Below are 15,563 nucleotides of genomic sequence, written 5' to 3' on the forward strand. Positions count from 1 at the left end.
GGGGGAAGGGGCCAGGCGCTGCCCTTGCAGCCCCGGCTTCCTTGGCTCTTCCTTGGCTGCGGCTCCATTTCCACCCCTCTGCCCCCGGGGCCGGCCCTGGCAGGTGGGCGCAGGGGGTGGTGCAGAGCTCCCTGCCCGGTCTCCAGTGTCCCCCTGGGGGGGCTGCGTCTTGCTCCCGACGCCCTGACCCACTTCTAGTCCCCGGCGCTCGGCCAATAAAGCTTTTGCTAAATTAGGTAAAATGCCCCTGCCGCCAGCGTGGCGTGCGGGAGCGGAGCGGGGTGTCCGATAGGCTGCTCAAACGGGGGCACCCACCTGTGGCCAATCGCGCGGTGTGGGGGGGAAACGTGCAGGGCGCGGACAGTACAAATTGGGGGGCCAGGGGCGGAGGGGAAGCTTTTGGGGTCTGTTTGGTGCAGAAGGCGGCGGCTGTGTCGGGCCCTCGGGGTGACCAGCCAAAATGGTGAGGAGGGCAGCTGTGGTGTGGCCGTGGCTGTGGCAGGGAGTGCCTGGGGCACGGGGCCCCTGCACACTTGGCTTCATGCGCTGGAGGCACGTGCAGGCAGCGCCCGGCTCTGCTGCAGGGCACGTGGCCGCGGGCCGGCCGGCATGGTACCCGGGAGGAAGTTGCTGGGTCCCCTGTGGCTCCCGCTGTGCTTCGGGCCCTGCTGCTCCCCAAGGGATGAGCCGGGGCGGCTGCATGGCAGGCTTGGGGGGCAGGAGGCCGTCCCGGCGGGTTGTGCAGGACCAGGGGCAGGCGGGAGGGGTCAGGGAGGAGGGAGCTGGGGGGTTGGGAACAGCCAGGCTGCAATGTCCGGATCAGTGTCCGACGGGCGCGGGCTGGCTTGGCTGCTGCGGGGAGGTTGGTGGAGCGAGTGGACGAGGAGAGCTGCCTCCTCACGCTGCCGGGAGAGGGAACACTGCAGGGCCCCCGGACCCACCGGGCAGACGGGGCACAGGGCTGCGGGGCAAGAAGACACGGGCTGCGGCTGGGTGCGCAGGAGGCGGCGAGGGGACTGGCCGCGGTCAGGCACAGGCGAGCGCTGGGAAGGGCGGGCGCGGGTGTAAGCTGAGCTCCGAGTCACAAGACACCGTCTTCAGCCGCCGCAGCTGCCTGGGCCTGGCTCTCAAGGAGTAACTCAATCCGGACTGACAGGTGCTGAGGCGCCCGCACCTGCCGGCCCCTATATGGGGAGTTGAGACGCGGCTAAGAATAGCCACCGCGCCCTGGCCAACACGCAGCTGCGGGCAGGACAGGCCGCAGGGGCTGGGCAGGGACCAGCCTGGCTCGGGCTGCGGAGCTTAATGCCCAGCCCGACCAGCTGGAGAGGGAGAGGAGTCCGCGTGCGTGGGGCCTGGGAGGTGGCTCACACCCCCCGACAAGGCCTGGCGCTGCAGGGCTCTCTCAGGGGAGCCCCCGCTCCAGGATGTGGCAACACGCGCTCAGGCAGGGCTGGCGCCAGTGCAGATCGCAGTGGTCGCCGCCCCAGGCCGGCCTCGCTCAGAGCCCCGGCAGCATCCATGCCACACGACACACGAGGGTCTGGCTGGCTGCGCTGCTAGTGCCGGAGCAGGGGCTGCGGGTGACGCGGCTGTGTGCTCGCCTTGCAGACTGACCAGCAGGCAGAGGCCCGGGCCTTCCTCAGCGAGGAAATGATTGCGGGTGAGTGTCACCAGTCCACGCGGAGCCTGCTGGAGTGGGGGGGATGGGGCGTGGGGGCAGATCTGCTCCGTGTCCGCGGCTCCGCCAGGCGCTGGCTACTCCCGGGAGGGGCGCGGCGCCGGCTGGAGTGACCTGTTCCCGAGCCTGGAGAGGCACCAGGGCTTCTCCTTGCCTGGCCCCACATCCCAGGGCATCCCAGAGCCAAGCAGCTGCAGGGTGGAGGTAGCTGGGCACAAAGGCGGGCAGGGCAGAGGCTGCTGGAGCAGTTGCCCCCAGGTTGGGAGGAGGGGGGCAACCTGCAGGCACATGGGGCCATGCGAGCTCCCTGCTGCCCCGCTGACCCCCCTTACCCCGCAGAGTTCAAGGCCGCCTTCGACATGTTCGACGCGGATGGCGGTGGTGACATCAGCACCAAGGAGCTGGGCACCGTGATGAGGATGCTGGGGCAGAACCCCACCAAGGAGGAGCTGGACGCCATCATAGAGGAGGTGGATGAGGATGGTGAGCGGAGCCTTCCTGGTCTTGGGGGGGTGCAGGCGGCTCCTGACCGGGCGCAGGCGGCTTCTGACCGTGTGCACGGGTTCCCCCCCCGCAGGCAGCGGCACCATCGACTTTGAGGAGTTCTTGGTCATGATGGTGCGCCAGATGAAAGAGGATGCCAAGGGCAAGTCTGAAGAGGAGCTGGCCGAGTGCTTCCGCATCTTCGACAAGTGAGTGGGGGGCACCCACCATGGCCAGGCCACGCTCACCTGTGTCCCCCAGCCCTGCAGCTGAGCCCTGCCACATCCCACGGGAATGCCCGGCTGCTGGCACGGTGCCCGGGGCCTTTGTGGCACCAGTGCCCCAGCTCACGGCACAAGCCCGCGTCCCTCTGGCTTCCCGAGTCCCGTCCTGGCCTCCTGCCCAGCTGCACCGGGCTGGTGCCCGCACCCCTGGCCCAGACAGCCCCTGCCCCCTGCATGCCCTGCCCCAACTCTGGCCTCTGGCCCCAGGAACGCGGACGGCTACATCGATGCAGAGGAGCTGACCGAGATCTTCCGGGCCTCCGGGGAGCACGTGACCGAGGAGGAGATTGAGGAGCTCATGAAAGACGGGGACAAGAACAATGACGGACGCATCGACTTTGATGGTGAGCGCAGCTCCGCGTGGCCCTCGCGCTTTGCTCCGAGCCCGCAGGGGCCCCGCTCCCAGCTGCTGCCACCCAGCCGCCGGGGGCCCAGCCGGCACCTGCACCCACCCATGGGGAGCAGTGCATTGCACCAACGCAGCCCGTGTGCATGGACTGCGGGGAGGGGGGTGTGGGTCCCCCATGCGTGTCGCAAGCCGGTGCGACGCGGCCCCTGGGCCAGCACTGACGGTGGCTGGTGGGTTGCAGAGTTCCTGAAGATGATGGAAGGTGTGCAGTAAAGGACCAGACATTCCTCCAAGCCAGGCCAGCGCTTCCAGCCCTGCTCCATCCTGCCAGCGACGCTCAGCCCTGCCTGGAAGCAGCCTCTCATCCCAGCGCCTGGCCCTCCCGGACCCCCCTGGACTCCGTGTGCTCCAGCTTGCTCCGTACAGCGCCACGGCTCCCGCGGGGCCACAGCCCCAGACTGGCTCCCCTCCCACCGCCCACTCACCCCTTGCCGCTAGTCTGTAAAGTGCTGTTTATATTTGAGCCTCATTAAATGGGCAAAAGGTTTGCACTGGCCGGGACCGGGGGTCTGACCTGGCGTTTGTGGGCGTGCGTTGGGGCAGGCGGGGCTGGTGCGCTCTGGTCCGTGCCAGCCCCAGCGCCTCGTGGGGGGCTGCAGGGAAGCAGCAGGGTGGAAGTCTGGGGGCCAGGCAACGCAGCTACGCCCCAGGGACCCCAGCCCAGCCCTGGAGCCGGCCTGCCTGCTCCGGGGGCCTGAGCCCTGGAGCCGAGCCTGGGAGTCGTGCAGCCAGCCCCGGCCGGGCTCTGCCCTTGGCGACACAAGGGTGCGCCGGCCGAGGCCGCAGGGCCAAGGCAGCCTGCAGGCCTCGGGCCCAGGGCCACGTTCCTACCCGCGGCTGCCGGAGCCCGGACCAGCAGTGAGCTCAGATTTTCCATGGAGACGGTGCTCGTTAGCACAGGGCCGCCTCCATGCAGCACAAGGGGCTGGTGGGAGCCAGGCCCAGGGGCACACAGGCCAGGCTGTTCTCACGTCACAGCCCCTGGGGAGCCTGCTCGGGGGTCTGGAGGGGTCCCGGCTCCGCTCAGGAAGGGATCCAAGTGCTGGCCAGGGCACCCGAGCTCCGAGCATGGCCGTGGGAACCGGGAGCCTGGTAGCACCTGGGCCCCGCGTCCCCTCCCTGCCGGCAGAGGCAAGCTGCCAGAGCCTGGCGCCACCTCCGCTCAGGGCCTGGGGGGTTAACGCTAACGAGGGAAAGCAAGAGTGCAGCTGTGACCTGCCTCGCTGCCCCAACATGCCCCCGCTCTCCCAGGACCCCAGTGCCCTCCCCCAGCAAGCTGCCGTCCCGCGCAGGCACAGCAGTCACAGAGGCTGAGGGAGCGACTCCCAGGTCGGCCAGGCCTAGCTGCGCACCCGCCAGGGGGACCAACATGGCCTCGCGGGCGCCCGTGGGGGAGTGTGCGGCTGCCCACGCCGCCCTGGGCAGGGTCACCGCCAGGCACCGGCAGCTAGCGCTGCTCCTGGGCAGCGCGGCCGACTGCGCTCAGCTGAGGGAGGAGCTGCAGGAGAGGGGCAAGGAGGCCCAGGAGCTCGGCACGGGTAAGGGGCCCCCGGGGCCTGGCGGGTGGTACCCCATCCCACGCTGGGTGCAGCGCAGGCAGGGGTGGAGCAGGGGGCGAAGGGCCCAGCATAGGACTATCCCCCCCACACCAACATGAACCTCACCGCAGCCCCGCTCCCCTCCCCGCCCTGGAGGAGAGCGGAGGGGATGCTGCACCCCAGGCACTGCTCGGGCGGGCAGGCAGGACACCTTCAGCCTGGCAGGCTCCTGCAGGGAGCAGCACTGGCCAGGCCTGGGCGAGCGGGGCCCCGAGTAGCCAGCCAGGGCCACCCCCCGCTGTCTCCTGGGGGAGCGCTGCCCCGGCAAGTGCCGCGGGACCGACAACGGCATCTCCTTGGTCCCGCAGGCTTGCGGCAGCAGCTGGAGGCTGGGCTGCGGCCCGTGCCTGGCCCCGAGGAGCAGCTGGAGCTCGAGCGCCTGTGGGTGCAGCTGCTGTCGGCGCTGGAGCTCTTCCAGCAGGACCTGCGCCGAGCCCATCACCTCAGCCAGCTCTTCCCCCTGCAGGGCCGCGGGCCACAGCCGCTCCGCACAGGCATCGCCGGCCGGGGCGGCGCTGGGGCCGCGCGGAGCTGGCGACGGGCGAGCCGCAAGGGCGGCAGGATCCTGGGCGCAGAGCAGGCAGGCGCGGGCCCCGGCCTGGAGGAGCGCGTGGCGCAGGTGGGGGCCATGCTGACGGAGATGGAGACCAGCCTCAACATCCCTGTCTGGACTGTGGAGGCCACGGAGGCGGCCTGGGCCGAGCGCAGCTCCGCTGCTGAGGCAGAGGCAGAGGGGGTGGGCGGTGAGATGCCAGGCGGGATGGAGGCGCCCGGGCACTGCTGCACCGTGTCCTGACCAGGTGCAGGGAGTGGGGCTCTGGTGCCCCCCAGGAGGGGGGGTCCCGGTGCGGGGCAGGCCCAGGCCCACGGGGCGGGAAGGAGCCAGCCCGGCGCCTGGGTGCAGGAAAGGCCGAGGGAGCAATAAACGGCTCCGTCCTGCCGCCCGTGTTCGGTGCGTTGGAACCAGCCGCCCCGCGGCGTCCTGGTGCCCAGGCGAGCTAACCTGCCCCGAGCGCCCCCCAGCCTGGACCCTCCCCGGGGGCTGGAGCAGACCAGGCTGCTGCCGGCTGGGGTTCAGCCCGAGGGGACGGACCCGGGCCGAGGAGCAGCAATAAAAACACGTGCGTTTATTTATACGTTAACCGTGGGCGCGACGGCAGAATTAACTTAACGACAGCCTATGATACAGGGGACGGACCCGGACACACGCAGGGGCGGGCGGCGAGGGGGCGGGCGGGCGACGGGCGTCAGGTCTCCTGGCTCTTCGCCTGCTTGGCGTACGCTTCCCGCAGGTGCTTCTGGAAGGCTGCGGGAGAGCGGGCGGTTGGGAGGGAGGGAGGGAGGGAGGGGTGGGGCCCTGCCCCGCCCGCCGACGCCCCGCCCCGCCGACACCCCGCCCCGCCCCGCCCCGCCCGGGGCACGCTCACCTGCTTGGTTCTTCCAGAGCTCGGCGGCGTGCGTGTTCAGGGGGCTGTCCACGTTGGGCTCTGGCGGGAAAGCGGGGTCAGGGGCCGCGCGGGTGCCCCCCCCTGCCCGCCCGCCCGCCCCGGGGCCCCGCGGGGCCGGCCTCACCTGCCAGCAGGCTCTGGATGGAGAGCAGGATGGTGCGCACGTCGTACAGCGCCGACCACTTGTCCTTGAGGATGTCGAGGCAGATGTTGCCCTGCGCGTCCACGTTGGGGTGGTAGCAGGGCGTCAGGAACCGCACGGCCGGCGCGTTGTAGGGGTAGCCGCTGGGGAACTCCAGGGACAGGCGGTAGCGCAGCCCCTCGTAGGCCTGCGGCCGGGGGGGGGGGGGGGGCGCGCAGCGCGGGGTCAGGGTTAGGGTCAGGCGCGGGGTCAGGGGTCGGGGCAGCCCCCTCCCCTCCCCTCCCCTCCCCCCGCTCACCGTGCCGGCCGCGCCGTCGATGGTGCCGATCCACTTGAACAGGTTGTCGGACTCGGGGAAGGCCGAGATGCCCTTGTCCCCCGACATCTGGGCACAGGGCCGGGGTCAGGGCCGGGGCGAGGGGCCGGGGTCAGCCCAGGACGCCCCCCGCCCCGCCCCGCCCCGCCCCGCCCCCACTCACCATCAGCGTCATGAGCTCGTGCTGCAGCCTGTGGGGGGGGGCGGGGGGGCAAGGTCAGACGGGCCGGACCCCCCCCGCCCCGCGGGCCCCCCCCCACGCCCCGCCCCGCCGCCCCCCCCACCTCTTGCCGACGGATCCGCGGGCGGGGCCGGCGCCGGGCTCGGGGCCCTTGCGTGCGGCCGGCGCGGCGGGGTCGGCGTTCTGCGAAGCCATGGCGGACTGAGCGCTGCCGGCCGCCGTCGCTCGCGCCCGCGCAGCGTTTGAATGGGGCCAACCGGCAGGCGCCGGCCTATCCACGGCGCCAGCGGCTCGAGCCGGCCAATCGCGGCTCGCGGCAGGCGGGGAGACGTCAGGGGCTCGCCATTGGCCGCCCGGAGGTGACGACAGTCTTCCGGCTTGTGGGGGGGGAGAGGGGGCGCTCTTAAAGGGCCAGCGGGCCGGACGACGCGGTCCCCCCCGCCCCTGCAGACGCCGCGCGCGAGTGCAGCAGTTCCAGCCTTTATTGCAATTTGCCCCTGGCGCGGGCCGCGGGCGCTGCCAGGGCTCGGGGGGCACCGGGAAGCAGTGAGTCCATGGGTGCGAGCGCACGCGGCTGCTCAGGCCTCGTGGGCTCCGTCCGCGGGCGCGTCGCCCTCGTTGCGCAGCGTCTCCATATGCTTCTGCATCTTCTCCGTCATCCAGGCCGGGGGGATGAACGGCTTCAGCTCCTCCAGCTTCAGCTCCACCGAGCCCCTAAGGGGGAGCCTGGCGTGAGCTCTCGGGGCCGGGGCAGAGACGACACCCCGGGACTCCCGCCCGGCTCGGGCGCTCAGCAAGCAGCCCCGCGAGCGCCCAGCGCCTGCCACCCTGCCCTGGCCCCGGCCCCCGTGTTCCTGGCACCCCGGCCCCCCCCACCCGGGTCTAAAAGAATAATTACAAGGAAGGGAAGGAGCTGCGGCTCGTGCCTCACCTGTAATCGCTGCTGGCAGCCAGGTCCCGAATATCCTCCTCCAGCAGCAGATAGGCCTGCGGGGCAAGTGGAAGACGAGGGGTTAGGAGCGGCTCTGCTCTCACGCGGCTGCTCTGGCCTCCCCGTGAGCTGCGGGAGGAGCCGGGGCTCCAGGCTTCGTGCACAGCCAGGCCCGCCGCGGGCGGGGATTCTGCATCGCGCGGACCCACCTCACTGGCCCTCGCCCTCAGGGAAGTCCCAGGCTTGGGCAGTGGCTGCCCGTGGCCAGCCCCGAGGCCCTGTTAGGCACTGCTTTGAAGGGGCCACGGCCCAGCCTGGCCCGCGGCAGGAACCTTTGCTCTCTGCCCGTCTAGTGTCTCTTCCTCCCCAGCGGCCGCAGGCGGCAGGAGCTGGGCTGGCTGAACTCACCATCTTGCCCCCGGTGGCCCTCATGTGCTGATGCTCCGCCAGCCAGTGCTTGTCCTCGGGGTCGGCCGCGTACTGTAACAGAGCACAGGCCCGAGCTGAGTGCTGGTGGCTGCCTTGCGTGCAGTCACTGTCCCGGTGACGCCTGCCCCTCACAACAGGGGTCCCAGGAAGGGGTCTCCCAGCACGTGGGCACGGCCCCATCCTGCCTCTGCTCCAGGTGAAGTCACTGCCCCAGCAGCATTTACCTGCATTGAGGAAGTGCCCGCTACCTGCCAGAGCCCCTGCCCTGAGGAACGTGTGCTCTAGGATGGCACAGCCCGTAGGCACGGGAGAGGCAGAGCATGCGTGTCCCCACCCCCTTGCAAGAGCCCTGCGCAGGCCCCAAAGGAAGCAAGGCGCTGCGGTGCCTGACCTTGAAGAGGTGCGGGTGTTTGATGTAGAGCCGCCCTCTGGTTCCTCCCATCCCCAGAGCTCTGAAAGAGGAACGAGCAGCAGGGTTAGGCCTGCGCAGAGGGTGCCCGCAGGCTCCCCCTGCCCTGAGCCCACACTCTCCTCCACTCAGAGGAATTTACCTGGTGAGAGGATTCCCGCAGGCTCCCACCCCCGAGGGCAGCACTGCCCTGCCGCTGCCCCAGAGACAGTTCCTTACTTGTTTGCTCGAGATCCCAGCACAAAAGTCGTGGTCTCAGTCAGCCGGGAAGGATCCCACTGCAGAGCCACAGGGAAAGGGGACACATTAGTCTGAACAGGCACAGATCAGCCCCCCTGCAACCTCCGACCCCCTTCCCTCATGTCTGCAGTGGGCCCCTGCTCTAGGGGGACAGCTCACTGCAGGCTCAGGTTTCCATGGAGGAGAAAACAAGTCTCCCGGTTGGCCGGTGAAACAGGCAGTGGAGCTTTTCGGGCCTCCCAGGCACAGCAAGTTGCCCTGGAGTCCAGTACACCCAGCCGGGAGGCTTCCAAGTCACCTGAGCCACAAGGCTATGCCAGGGAGCAGGCAGAGGCTCTGGGGTAGGCAGGTGGCAGGCAAGGGCTTCCCTTGTCCCATGCACTGAAGGACAGAGCAGGGCAAAGCACGGCCTAGAACAAGCCACACAGTGGAGGGACATCACTCCAGCCTTGTCTGCTGAGAGCGGGAGAGGCAGCGAGACTTCACCAAGCACTACTGCCCCAGCCACAACAGGGATGGGCAAGGGATGGGCACCTACCTTTGGCCCGTCGCGCCGCAGCAGCTCTGAGGATTTGAGCTTCCACCTGCAGAGGAAAAGCCAGAGCAGGGATGAACTCCTGGAGGAATCAGCCCAAGCGGCCCGTGTGGGACAGAACCCTAGGGACTGCCTTGGGGGACAAGCTGCCTTGGCTGGGAGCGCTCTCCCAGCTGCCACTTGGGCAAGGGACACCAGATGAGTGTAAGCTGACTGCTCAAGCCCCCCTGCCCTTGGGTGCCAGGGCAGCCTCTGCTCTCCACTCCCAACTCAGCCCTACACTTACGTGGCCATGCCCGCGGTCCCACGGTCGTTCAACAGGCTCTGTCCAGGAGGCCGCCCCTTTCTCTGGAAGAGAGAAGCTCTCCATCATGCACCTGGGTGTGTGTGCTCCCTGCCGGGCAGGCTGCTTTAGCCACGTGCAGTTCCAGTGGCTCTCTGGGAACATGGGCAACAGAGACGGCACTGCTGGGGAATCCTCTTACCTTCTTGGGAACGGGGCTTCCTCGCCGACTGGACTCCTCCTCCACCTGCCGGGCACGCTGGCAAAGAAGTGAGCAATGGGTGAACACAGTCCTTTACACCATCCCCAGCCCCCCGCCATCCAGACCAAAGTTGGAAGGAGAAATCCGGATGCTGCCCCACATGGGCACATGGGATGCTGATTGCCCAAATCCATGACCAGGCCCGGGACCTGCTGCTATGCGCAAGTCCTCTCCACCCCGTCCCCCTCTTTCCACCTGCCCCCCCACCTCATTGGCACAACAGGGGAGCAGACAGAGCCCAGTGATGCCACACTTTCCCCTGCAGACGTGTGGCAGGACTAGGACACACTGCCCAGGACACCCCTGTTCTGCCACACCCCAGGGTCTCCCTCAGTCATCAAAAGCAGTGTGTAAGAATGGCCATAGGCCTTGCCTAGTTCCTGCTGGACACTCCCTAGAAGGCCATCCAGCAGCAGTCCTGCCCCAGATACCCGAGGAAGCTCAGCCTTTTGGGATGAACAGCAGGGTCTACCTTGGGTGCCGGCTGCTCGTGGGTCAGCCTGGGGATCACCTTCTTGCCATCAGAAAACAGCAGCTTGGCCTAGGGGAGAGAGGGAAGGGTTATGGGCACCACTGGAGGCTGCTCTGCTTCTAGGCCCCCAGACAGAGGCAGAAGGGGGCACAGGGCTGGAGGTGGAACAGATTCTTTCCCCATGGGCTGCAGTCACTGCTGGGATTTGCTCGGAGCTGCCTTTGGCGTAGCTCCCTGGAGTAACAAACGCTGCCCACCCAGGTTCTGACCCCAGGGCCCTATCACCTCCCTTAGACAAGTAAGAGGTTTTTCAGGGCAGGGAGGGTTCTGACGGAACAGGCCAGAATGGGCTGCCCAGGGCACGGGCTCTCGCAGGGGGAAGGCAAAGCTGACCCCACAGGGGTTACTTCCTCCCTCAGCAAACCAAAAGCCAGCTCACAGCTCTGCATCTCAGGTCGCACAGTACACAATCCCCCTCCCCAAGGCTCTCAAGTTCCTCACACGTAACCACGCTCACCCCTGTCCTGTAGCCTCCAAATCCTCTTTCGGATGGGAACTTGGCTGGCTGGCCTCCCACACAGAGGGCTCCTGCCCACCACTTCCCCTTTCTGGGGAACATAGCACCCGCTCCAGAACCCTGCCAGGAGGGCTTTTGTAACGTGCCCATGTGGTCCCCATATCCAGGCTAATTCCAGACCATTAAGGAGGGAGAGGAAGCTCCAGTAGCCCACAGAGATGGCTCAGCCAGCAGCCCCTCCTCTTTCAACAAGGGGATTCAGCCTACATGCCTCTGCTGGCCACTGGGACGGCTGCTTGGCACAGAGAGCCGTCACAGGCCAGGAGGGGCTGCACAGGTCATGACCACTTCTGTAAACTCCCCCTGCAGACAAGTGGGCAGGCAGCATAGGCACCAGAACCTCAGGGGTGTCCCTCGCTCTGCAAAACACGAGCCTCCAATTTGCATCCGCTTGTCTGAGCCTCCATCCCAATTGCAAAGCCACTTGAACTGTGTTGCACTAGTCTGATCTGGGAGCAGAGGGTAGTGCAGGGTCAGTGCCCTGAAATGAAGGGTCACAGCCACCTGGCCAGATGCAGCCAGTGCACCGCTAGGCATGTCATGGCTGGGCCCAGATCATCCTGGGGATGGAAGCTCTGCTGAGGCTCCCTGTGCACTGCTGGCTGTGTGTCAGGCTGGCCCAGGCGGAGCCAGAGAAGCAGCTCATGCTGGCTGCACAGCCCTGGCCCCCCTCCTCCCCTAGCTTAAGTCAGCATAGAGCAGGCGTTGGAGAGAAGTGCTTGCAGCTCCAAAAAGTGCCCCTACTGGCCGATCCACACAAGTGGTGACTACTTCACACAGATACACATGCATGTCGGCATGGACATCTCAAGCAGTGAAGCTGGGGGGCCTGGCTCACACTGCTGTGTCCTCCAGGGACTAAAGGGTCAAGCGGTTGTTGCCTTCACCCGGCTCTTCCCTGGTGATTCAGGGGCTGGGCCCCTGCAGCCTGCGGCAACGGCATGCGCCTACCTGTTCCAGGCAGTTCCGACACGTCTCCTGGATCAGCTGCTCTGAGTCCACTTCCTCCCCCACGTTCTCTCGCACATTGCTCGCTGCTTTCTGGAAGAACTGGAGAAGGACCCCCCGGGAGGGCGAGAGCGATGCTGGTTGCATTGCCCCTCTCCCCGGCAGTCTCCTTGCACAGGCCTCTGCCCTCAGCACAAGCTCGCAGGTAGGCACAGTCAGGAGCCAGCAGCCCTGCAGCCACCTGTGGTCAGGTCAGCCCTGCATCCTGGGACTCAGACTCTGCTGGATGCTCCAAGGAGGGGGCAGTTCTGTTCCCTTCCAAGAATCAACCTCCAGCCTCCCTCACCCCACGCAGAACTCCTGTTACATGCCCTCAATGTGTGTCTAAACCCTCTGGAAGGGGGCAGGAGCACTTTGGGCATCTGCCCTTTGGGCCTGGACAGAGCGACATGTGACCGCAGGCTGGGGGCTCACAGGGACAGGGCATAACCTCACAGGCTGGAGGCAGAGGAAGCCCCTCTCTCCTCTAGAGCTTTTACCTTCATGTACTTGTTGAAGACGTTCTGGATCTCCTCATTGATGCTCGGTTGTAGAACAGCTCGCAGCAAGTCCATGGAGACCATGGGATCTGTGAAGCTGAATGCAGGGGAAGCTCTACCAGCAAGCTTTGCCATGCTGACCCCCACTTCCCCATCTCTTCTCTAGCGTGCTGGGGCACCAAATGCCCTCTAGTCCCATGGTTTCTGACGAGAGCATAGAGGTCTCTGCACCTAACAAGTCACCAGACTGCCAGCCTGTTACTTCTCTGTCCTGGCACCTGAGCTACCAGCAGCTCTGAAACCCTGGCCTGCTAAGAGAAGGGATCGATACAGCTCCCTTCTCAACCTGTCAGCAGTGCCCGAGGGGCTGGAGCAGGGATAGGGAACCCCCGGTACGGGAACCAGAGTGTGGCGCGCAAAGGCATTTTGCTTGGCACACGTGCCTCTGGGCGGAGGGTGGGGAAGGGGCCAGGTCCATGCCGCTACAAGGATTGTACCCTCGCAGCTCCCACGCCATCTGCCCTGGCCCGCCAACATCTCTCGAGTTGAGGTTGCAGGTATTTTGGAAACGAGGCACAAAAATGTTGTGTACCCCTGCACTAGAGGCTGAGGACAGCATCAGGACTCTCCCCTTCCAGCCGGAGTGAGCCAGCAGCCCGACAGCGCCGACCCAGCCACGGGCCAAGCCTGTCTTTAGGTGGGGCAGGGCGGTGCCAAAGCTCCTGCCAGCACCAACCCTGCAGGGGCCAGGCTGGAGGGTCTTGCCCCCGCTCCAAACCCAGGGGGGCAGGACGGGATTCCCCCTGCCCAACCTGGTCTGCACGGGGGGGGATGGGGGGGGTGGCCTTCCTCTGCAGCAGGGGCATGGCCTGGGCTCAATGGGGGCCGCACTTACCTGGTGGTCATCTGCGAGCGCCGCCCGCGCCGCTGCACCTGCCGGTGCTTGATCATGATGTTCCAGGGGCTCTGCGGGGACAGCCGGCAGGTGGGGGCTCACGTGGGACCCCAAGACCCAGGCCGCGGGGGAAGGGACGACAGCCCTGGGGGTGTGTGGAGGGGGGCAGCCCCAGGGGGAGGTATAGAGGGGGGACAGCCGATGGGTGGGGGCTCGCGTGGGACCCCAAGACCCAGGCTGCGGCGGGGTGACGGGGGGGACAGCCAGTGGGTGGGGGCTCGCGCAGGACCCTGAGACCCAGGCTGTGTGGGGGGAGGGGGGCAGCCTCTGGGGGAGGTATAGAAGGAGGACAGCTGGTGGGTGGGGGCTCACGCGGGACTCTGAGACCCAGACCGTTGGGGGGGGGGGGGGGGAAACGACGACAGACGGACGGGGGGACGACAACAGCCCTGGAGGGGGGTGTGTGGAGGGGGGCAGCCCCGGGGGAGGTATAGAGGGGTGACAGGACTGGGGAGGATATGGAGGGGGGGCAGCCCCCGGGGGGGTGGACGGACAGGACTGGGGGGGCAGCTCCGGGGGGGGGGTCTGTGGAGGGTGGAGGAAGACTGGGGCCCAGGACCGGGGGGGCATGGAGGGGGCAGCCCCGGGGGGAGGTATAGAGAGAGGACAGGACTGGGGAGGATATGGATGATGCTGAGGGGCAACCAGCACGGTTTTGTTAGGGGCAGGTCATGTCAGACCAACCCGATTGCCTTTTACGATCAGGTCACAAAAGCACTGGACGCAGGTGTGGCCGTGGATGTAGTCTTTCTGGACTTCAGCAAGGCCTTTGACACTGTCTCCCACCCCATCCTCATTAAAAACTAGGTGACTGTGGCATCGATGCCTGCACAGTCAGATGGATTGCTAATTGGCTGAAGGGTCGTACTCAGAGGGTGGTGGTGGACGGGTCATATTCGACCTGGGGGGAAGTGGGCAGTGGAGTCCCCCAGGGCTCGGTCCTTGGGCCCGTGCTGTTCAATTTCTTTATCAGCGATTTAGACGACGGGGTGAAAAGCAACCTGTTCAAATTTGTGACCTGATGATACCAAAATCTGGGGTGAGGTGGGCACGCTGGTAGGGAGGGAAAGACTGCAGCAAGACCTGGACAGGTTGCAGGGGTGGGCTAACAAAAACAGGATGTGTTTCAATACGGACAAGTGCAGGGTGCTGCACTTGGGCAGTAGTAACCGGCAGCACACTTATAAGATGGGAAACCCCCTTCTCAAGAGCACGGAGGCAGAAAGGGATCTTGCAGTCATCACTGACTCCAAGATGAACATGGGCCGACAACGCGAGGTCACGGTCGGCAGGGCTAACCGGACCCTATCGTGCATCCACAGGTGCATCTCAAGTAGGGCCAAGGAGGTGATCCTCCCCCTCTGCACGACACTGGTCAGGCCGCAGCTGGAGTACTGCGTCCAGTTCTGGGCGCCCCACTTCAGGAGGGATGTGGACAGCATGGAGAGGGGCCAGAGGAGGTCACCTGCATGATCCGGGGACAGCAGGGCAGACCCTACAATGAGAGGCTACGGGACCTGAACCTGTTCAGCCTTCACAAGAGAAGGCTGAGGGGGATCTGGTGACTGTCTATAAACTCACTGGGGGGACCAGAAGGGTTTGGGGGAGACCTTGTTTCCCCCAGCACCCCGCTGGATAACAAGGAGTAACGGCCACAAGTCGTGGGAGAGTAGGTTCAGATTAGACATCTGTAGGAACTACTTCAGTCAGGGCGGCTAGGATCTGGAACCGACTTCCACGGGAAGTGGTGTTGGCTCCTACCTGGGGGTCTTTAAGAAGCGGCTCGATGCCTACCTGCCTGGGGTCACTTGAGCCCAGTTTCTCTCCTGCCCAGGCAGGGGTCGGACCTGAAGATCTACAAGGTCCCGCCCCACCCGACTTCTGTGAGTCTATGAAGAGGGGCAGCCCGGGGGGGGCTATGGAGGGGGAGGAATAGACTGGGGCCCAGGACTGGGGGGGCATGGATGGGGGCAGGCTGGGGGGAGGTATAGGGGGGGGACAGCTGGCGGGTGGGGGCTTGCGCAGGACCCCAGGACCCAGGCTGCGGGGGGGGAGGGGGGCAGCCCCGGTGGGGGGTGTGTGGAGGGGGGACAGGACTGAGGAGGATACGGAGGGGGGCAGCTCCGGGGGGGCTATGGAGGGGGGAGGAGCAGCCCGGGGCCCAGGACCGGGGGGCACGGCGGGGCAGCCCGGGGGGGTGGGGTCTCACCGTGCTGACGAGCTGCCCGTCGCCCTCGTGCGGGCCCTCGTCCCCGGGCGGGCCCGGCGGCTGCTCGGGGTCTCGGGCCGCCCCCATCCCGCCTGCGGCGCGGGCCGTCGCACCCGGAAGCGGCGCTCCCCGAGTCTGCGGGCAACGTCATCGAGCGGCGCCGGAAGAGCGGCGCGCCGCCATGGCAACGGGCCGTCGGGGCCGCCATCTTGGGAAGGGGCGGGGCAGCGGG

At 66.9% G+C, this 15,563-nt stretch overlaps 3 protein-coding genes across 6 annotated transcripts; 2 read left to right on the plus strand and 1 right to left on the minus strand.

The window, feature by feature from the left end:
• Positions 1-391: 391 nt before the first annotated feature.
• On the plus strand, positions 392-3,358 carry TNNC2 (troponin C2, fast skeletal type). Of its 2 annotated transcripts, none has more exons than XM_059713104.1 (6): positions 392-463; positions 1,612-1,663; positions 2,021-2,164; positions 2,259-2,373; positions 2,656-2,792; positions 3,039-3,358. In XM_059713104.1, the coding sequence occupies exons 1-6, from the start codon at positions 461-463 to the stop codon at positions 3,068-3,070; spliced, it is 483 nt and encodes a 160-aa protein (XP_059569087.1). In that variant the 5' UTR covers positions 392-460; the 3' UTR covers positions 3,071-3,358. The 2 variants fall into 2 exon arrangements, with proteins under 2 accessions (XP_059569087.1, XP_059569088.1); XM_059713105.1 differs by lacking the exon at positions 392-463 and adding an exon at positions 1,132-1,156.
• A 602-nt stretch (positions 3,359-3,960) lies between these two features.
• LOC106737369 (regulator of G-protein signaling 9-binding protein) lies at positions 3,961-5,513 on the plus strand. Its single transcript, XM_014594527.3, has 2 exons — positions 3,961-4,395; positions 4,764-5,513. Exons 1-2 carry the CDS (start codon positions 4,227-4,229, stop codon positions 5,249-5,251), a joined length of 657 nt encoding a protein of 218 aa, XP_014450013.1. The 5' UTR covers positions 3,961-4,226; the 3' UTR covers positions 5,252-5,513.
• Positions 5,514-5,567: 54 nt separating this feature from the next.
• Positions 5,568-15,469, minus strand: LOC102563801 (ubiquitin-conjugating enzyme E2 C). 3 transcript variants are annotated; one of them, XM_059713095.1, is made up of 13 exons: positions 15,332-15,469; positions 13,063-13,133; positions 12,168-12,264; positions 11,632-11,730; positions 10,104-10,172; positions 9,572-9,628; positions 9,373-9,434; positions 9,090-9,135; positions 8,531-8,589; positions 8,294-8,354; positions 7,882-7,953; positions 7,474-7,529; positions 7,010-7,256 (listed from the first exon to the last, which is right to left on the minus strand). In XM_059713095.1, exons 1-13 carry the CDS (start codon positions 15,416-15,418, stop codon positions 7,121-7,123), a joined length of 972 nt encoding a protein of 323 aa, XP_059569078.1. In that variant the 5' UTR covers positions 15,419-15,469; the 3' UTR covers positions 7,010-7,120. The 3 variants fall into 3 exon arrangements, with proteins under 3 accessions (XP_059569080.1, XP_059569079.1, XP_059569078.1); XM_059713097.1 differs by lacking the exons at positions 9,090-9,135; positions 9,373-9,434; positions 9,572-9,628; ... (3 more) ...; positions 13,063-13,133; positions 15,332-15,469 and adding exons at positions 5,568-5,761; positions 5,883-5,942; positions 6,028-6,232; positions 6,344-6,430; positions 6,525-6,552 and having other exon boundaries at positions 6,646-7,256; positions 8,531-8,559; XM_059713096.1 differs by lacking the exons at positions 8,294-8,354; positions 8,531-8,589; positions 9,090-9,135; ... (5 more) ...; positions 13,063-13,133; positions 15,332-15,469 and adding exons at positions 5,568-5,761; positions 5,883-5,942; positions 6,028-6,232; ... (1 more) ...; positions 6,525-6,552; positions 8,127-8,234 and having other exon boundaries at positions 6,646-7,256.
• Between the last annotated feature and the right edge of the window lie 94 nt (positions 15,470-15,563).

This window comes from Alligator mississippiensis, chromosome 9 (genome assembly GCF_030867095.1).
Source record: "Alligator mississippiensis isolate rAllMis1 chromosome 9, rAllMis1, whole genome shotgun sequence".
Taxonomy (NCBI): domain Eukaryota; kingdom Metazoa; phylum Chordata; order Crocodylia; family Alligatoridae; genus Alligator; species Alligator mississippiensis.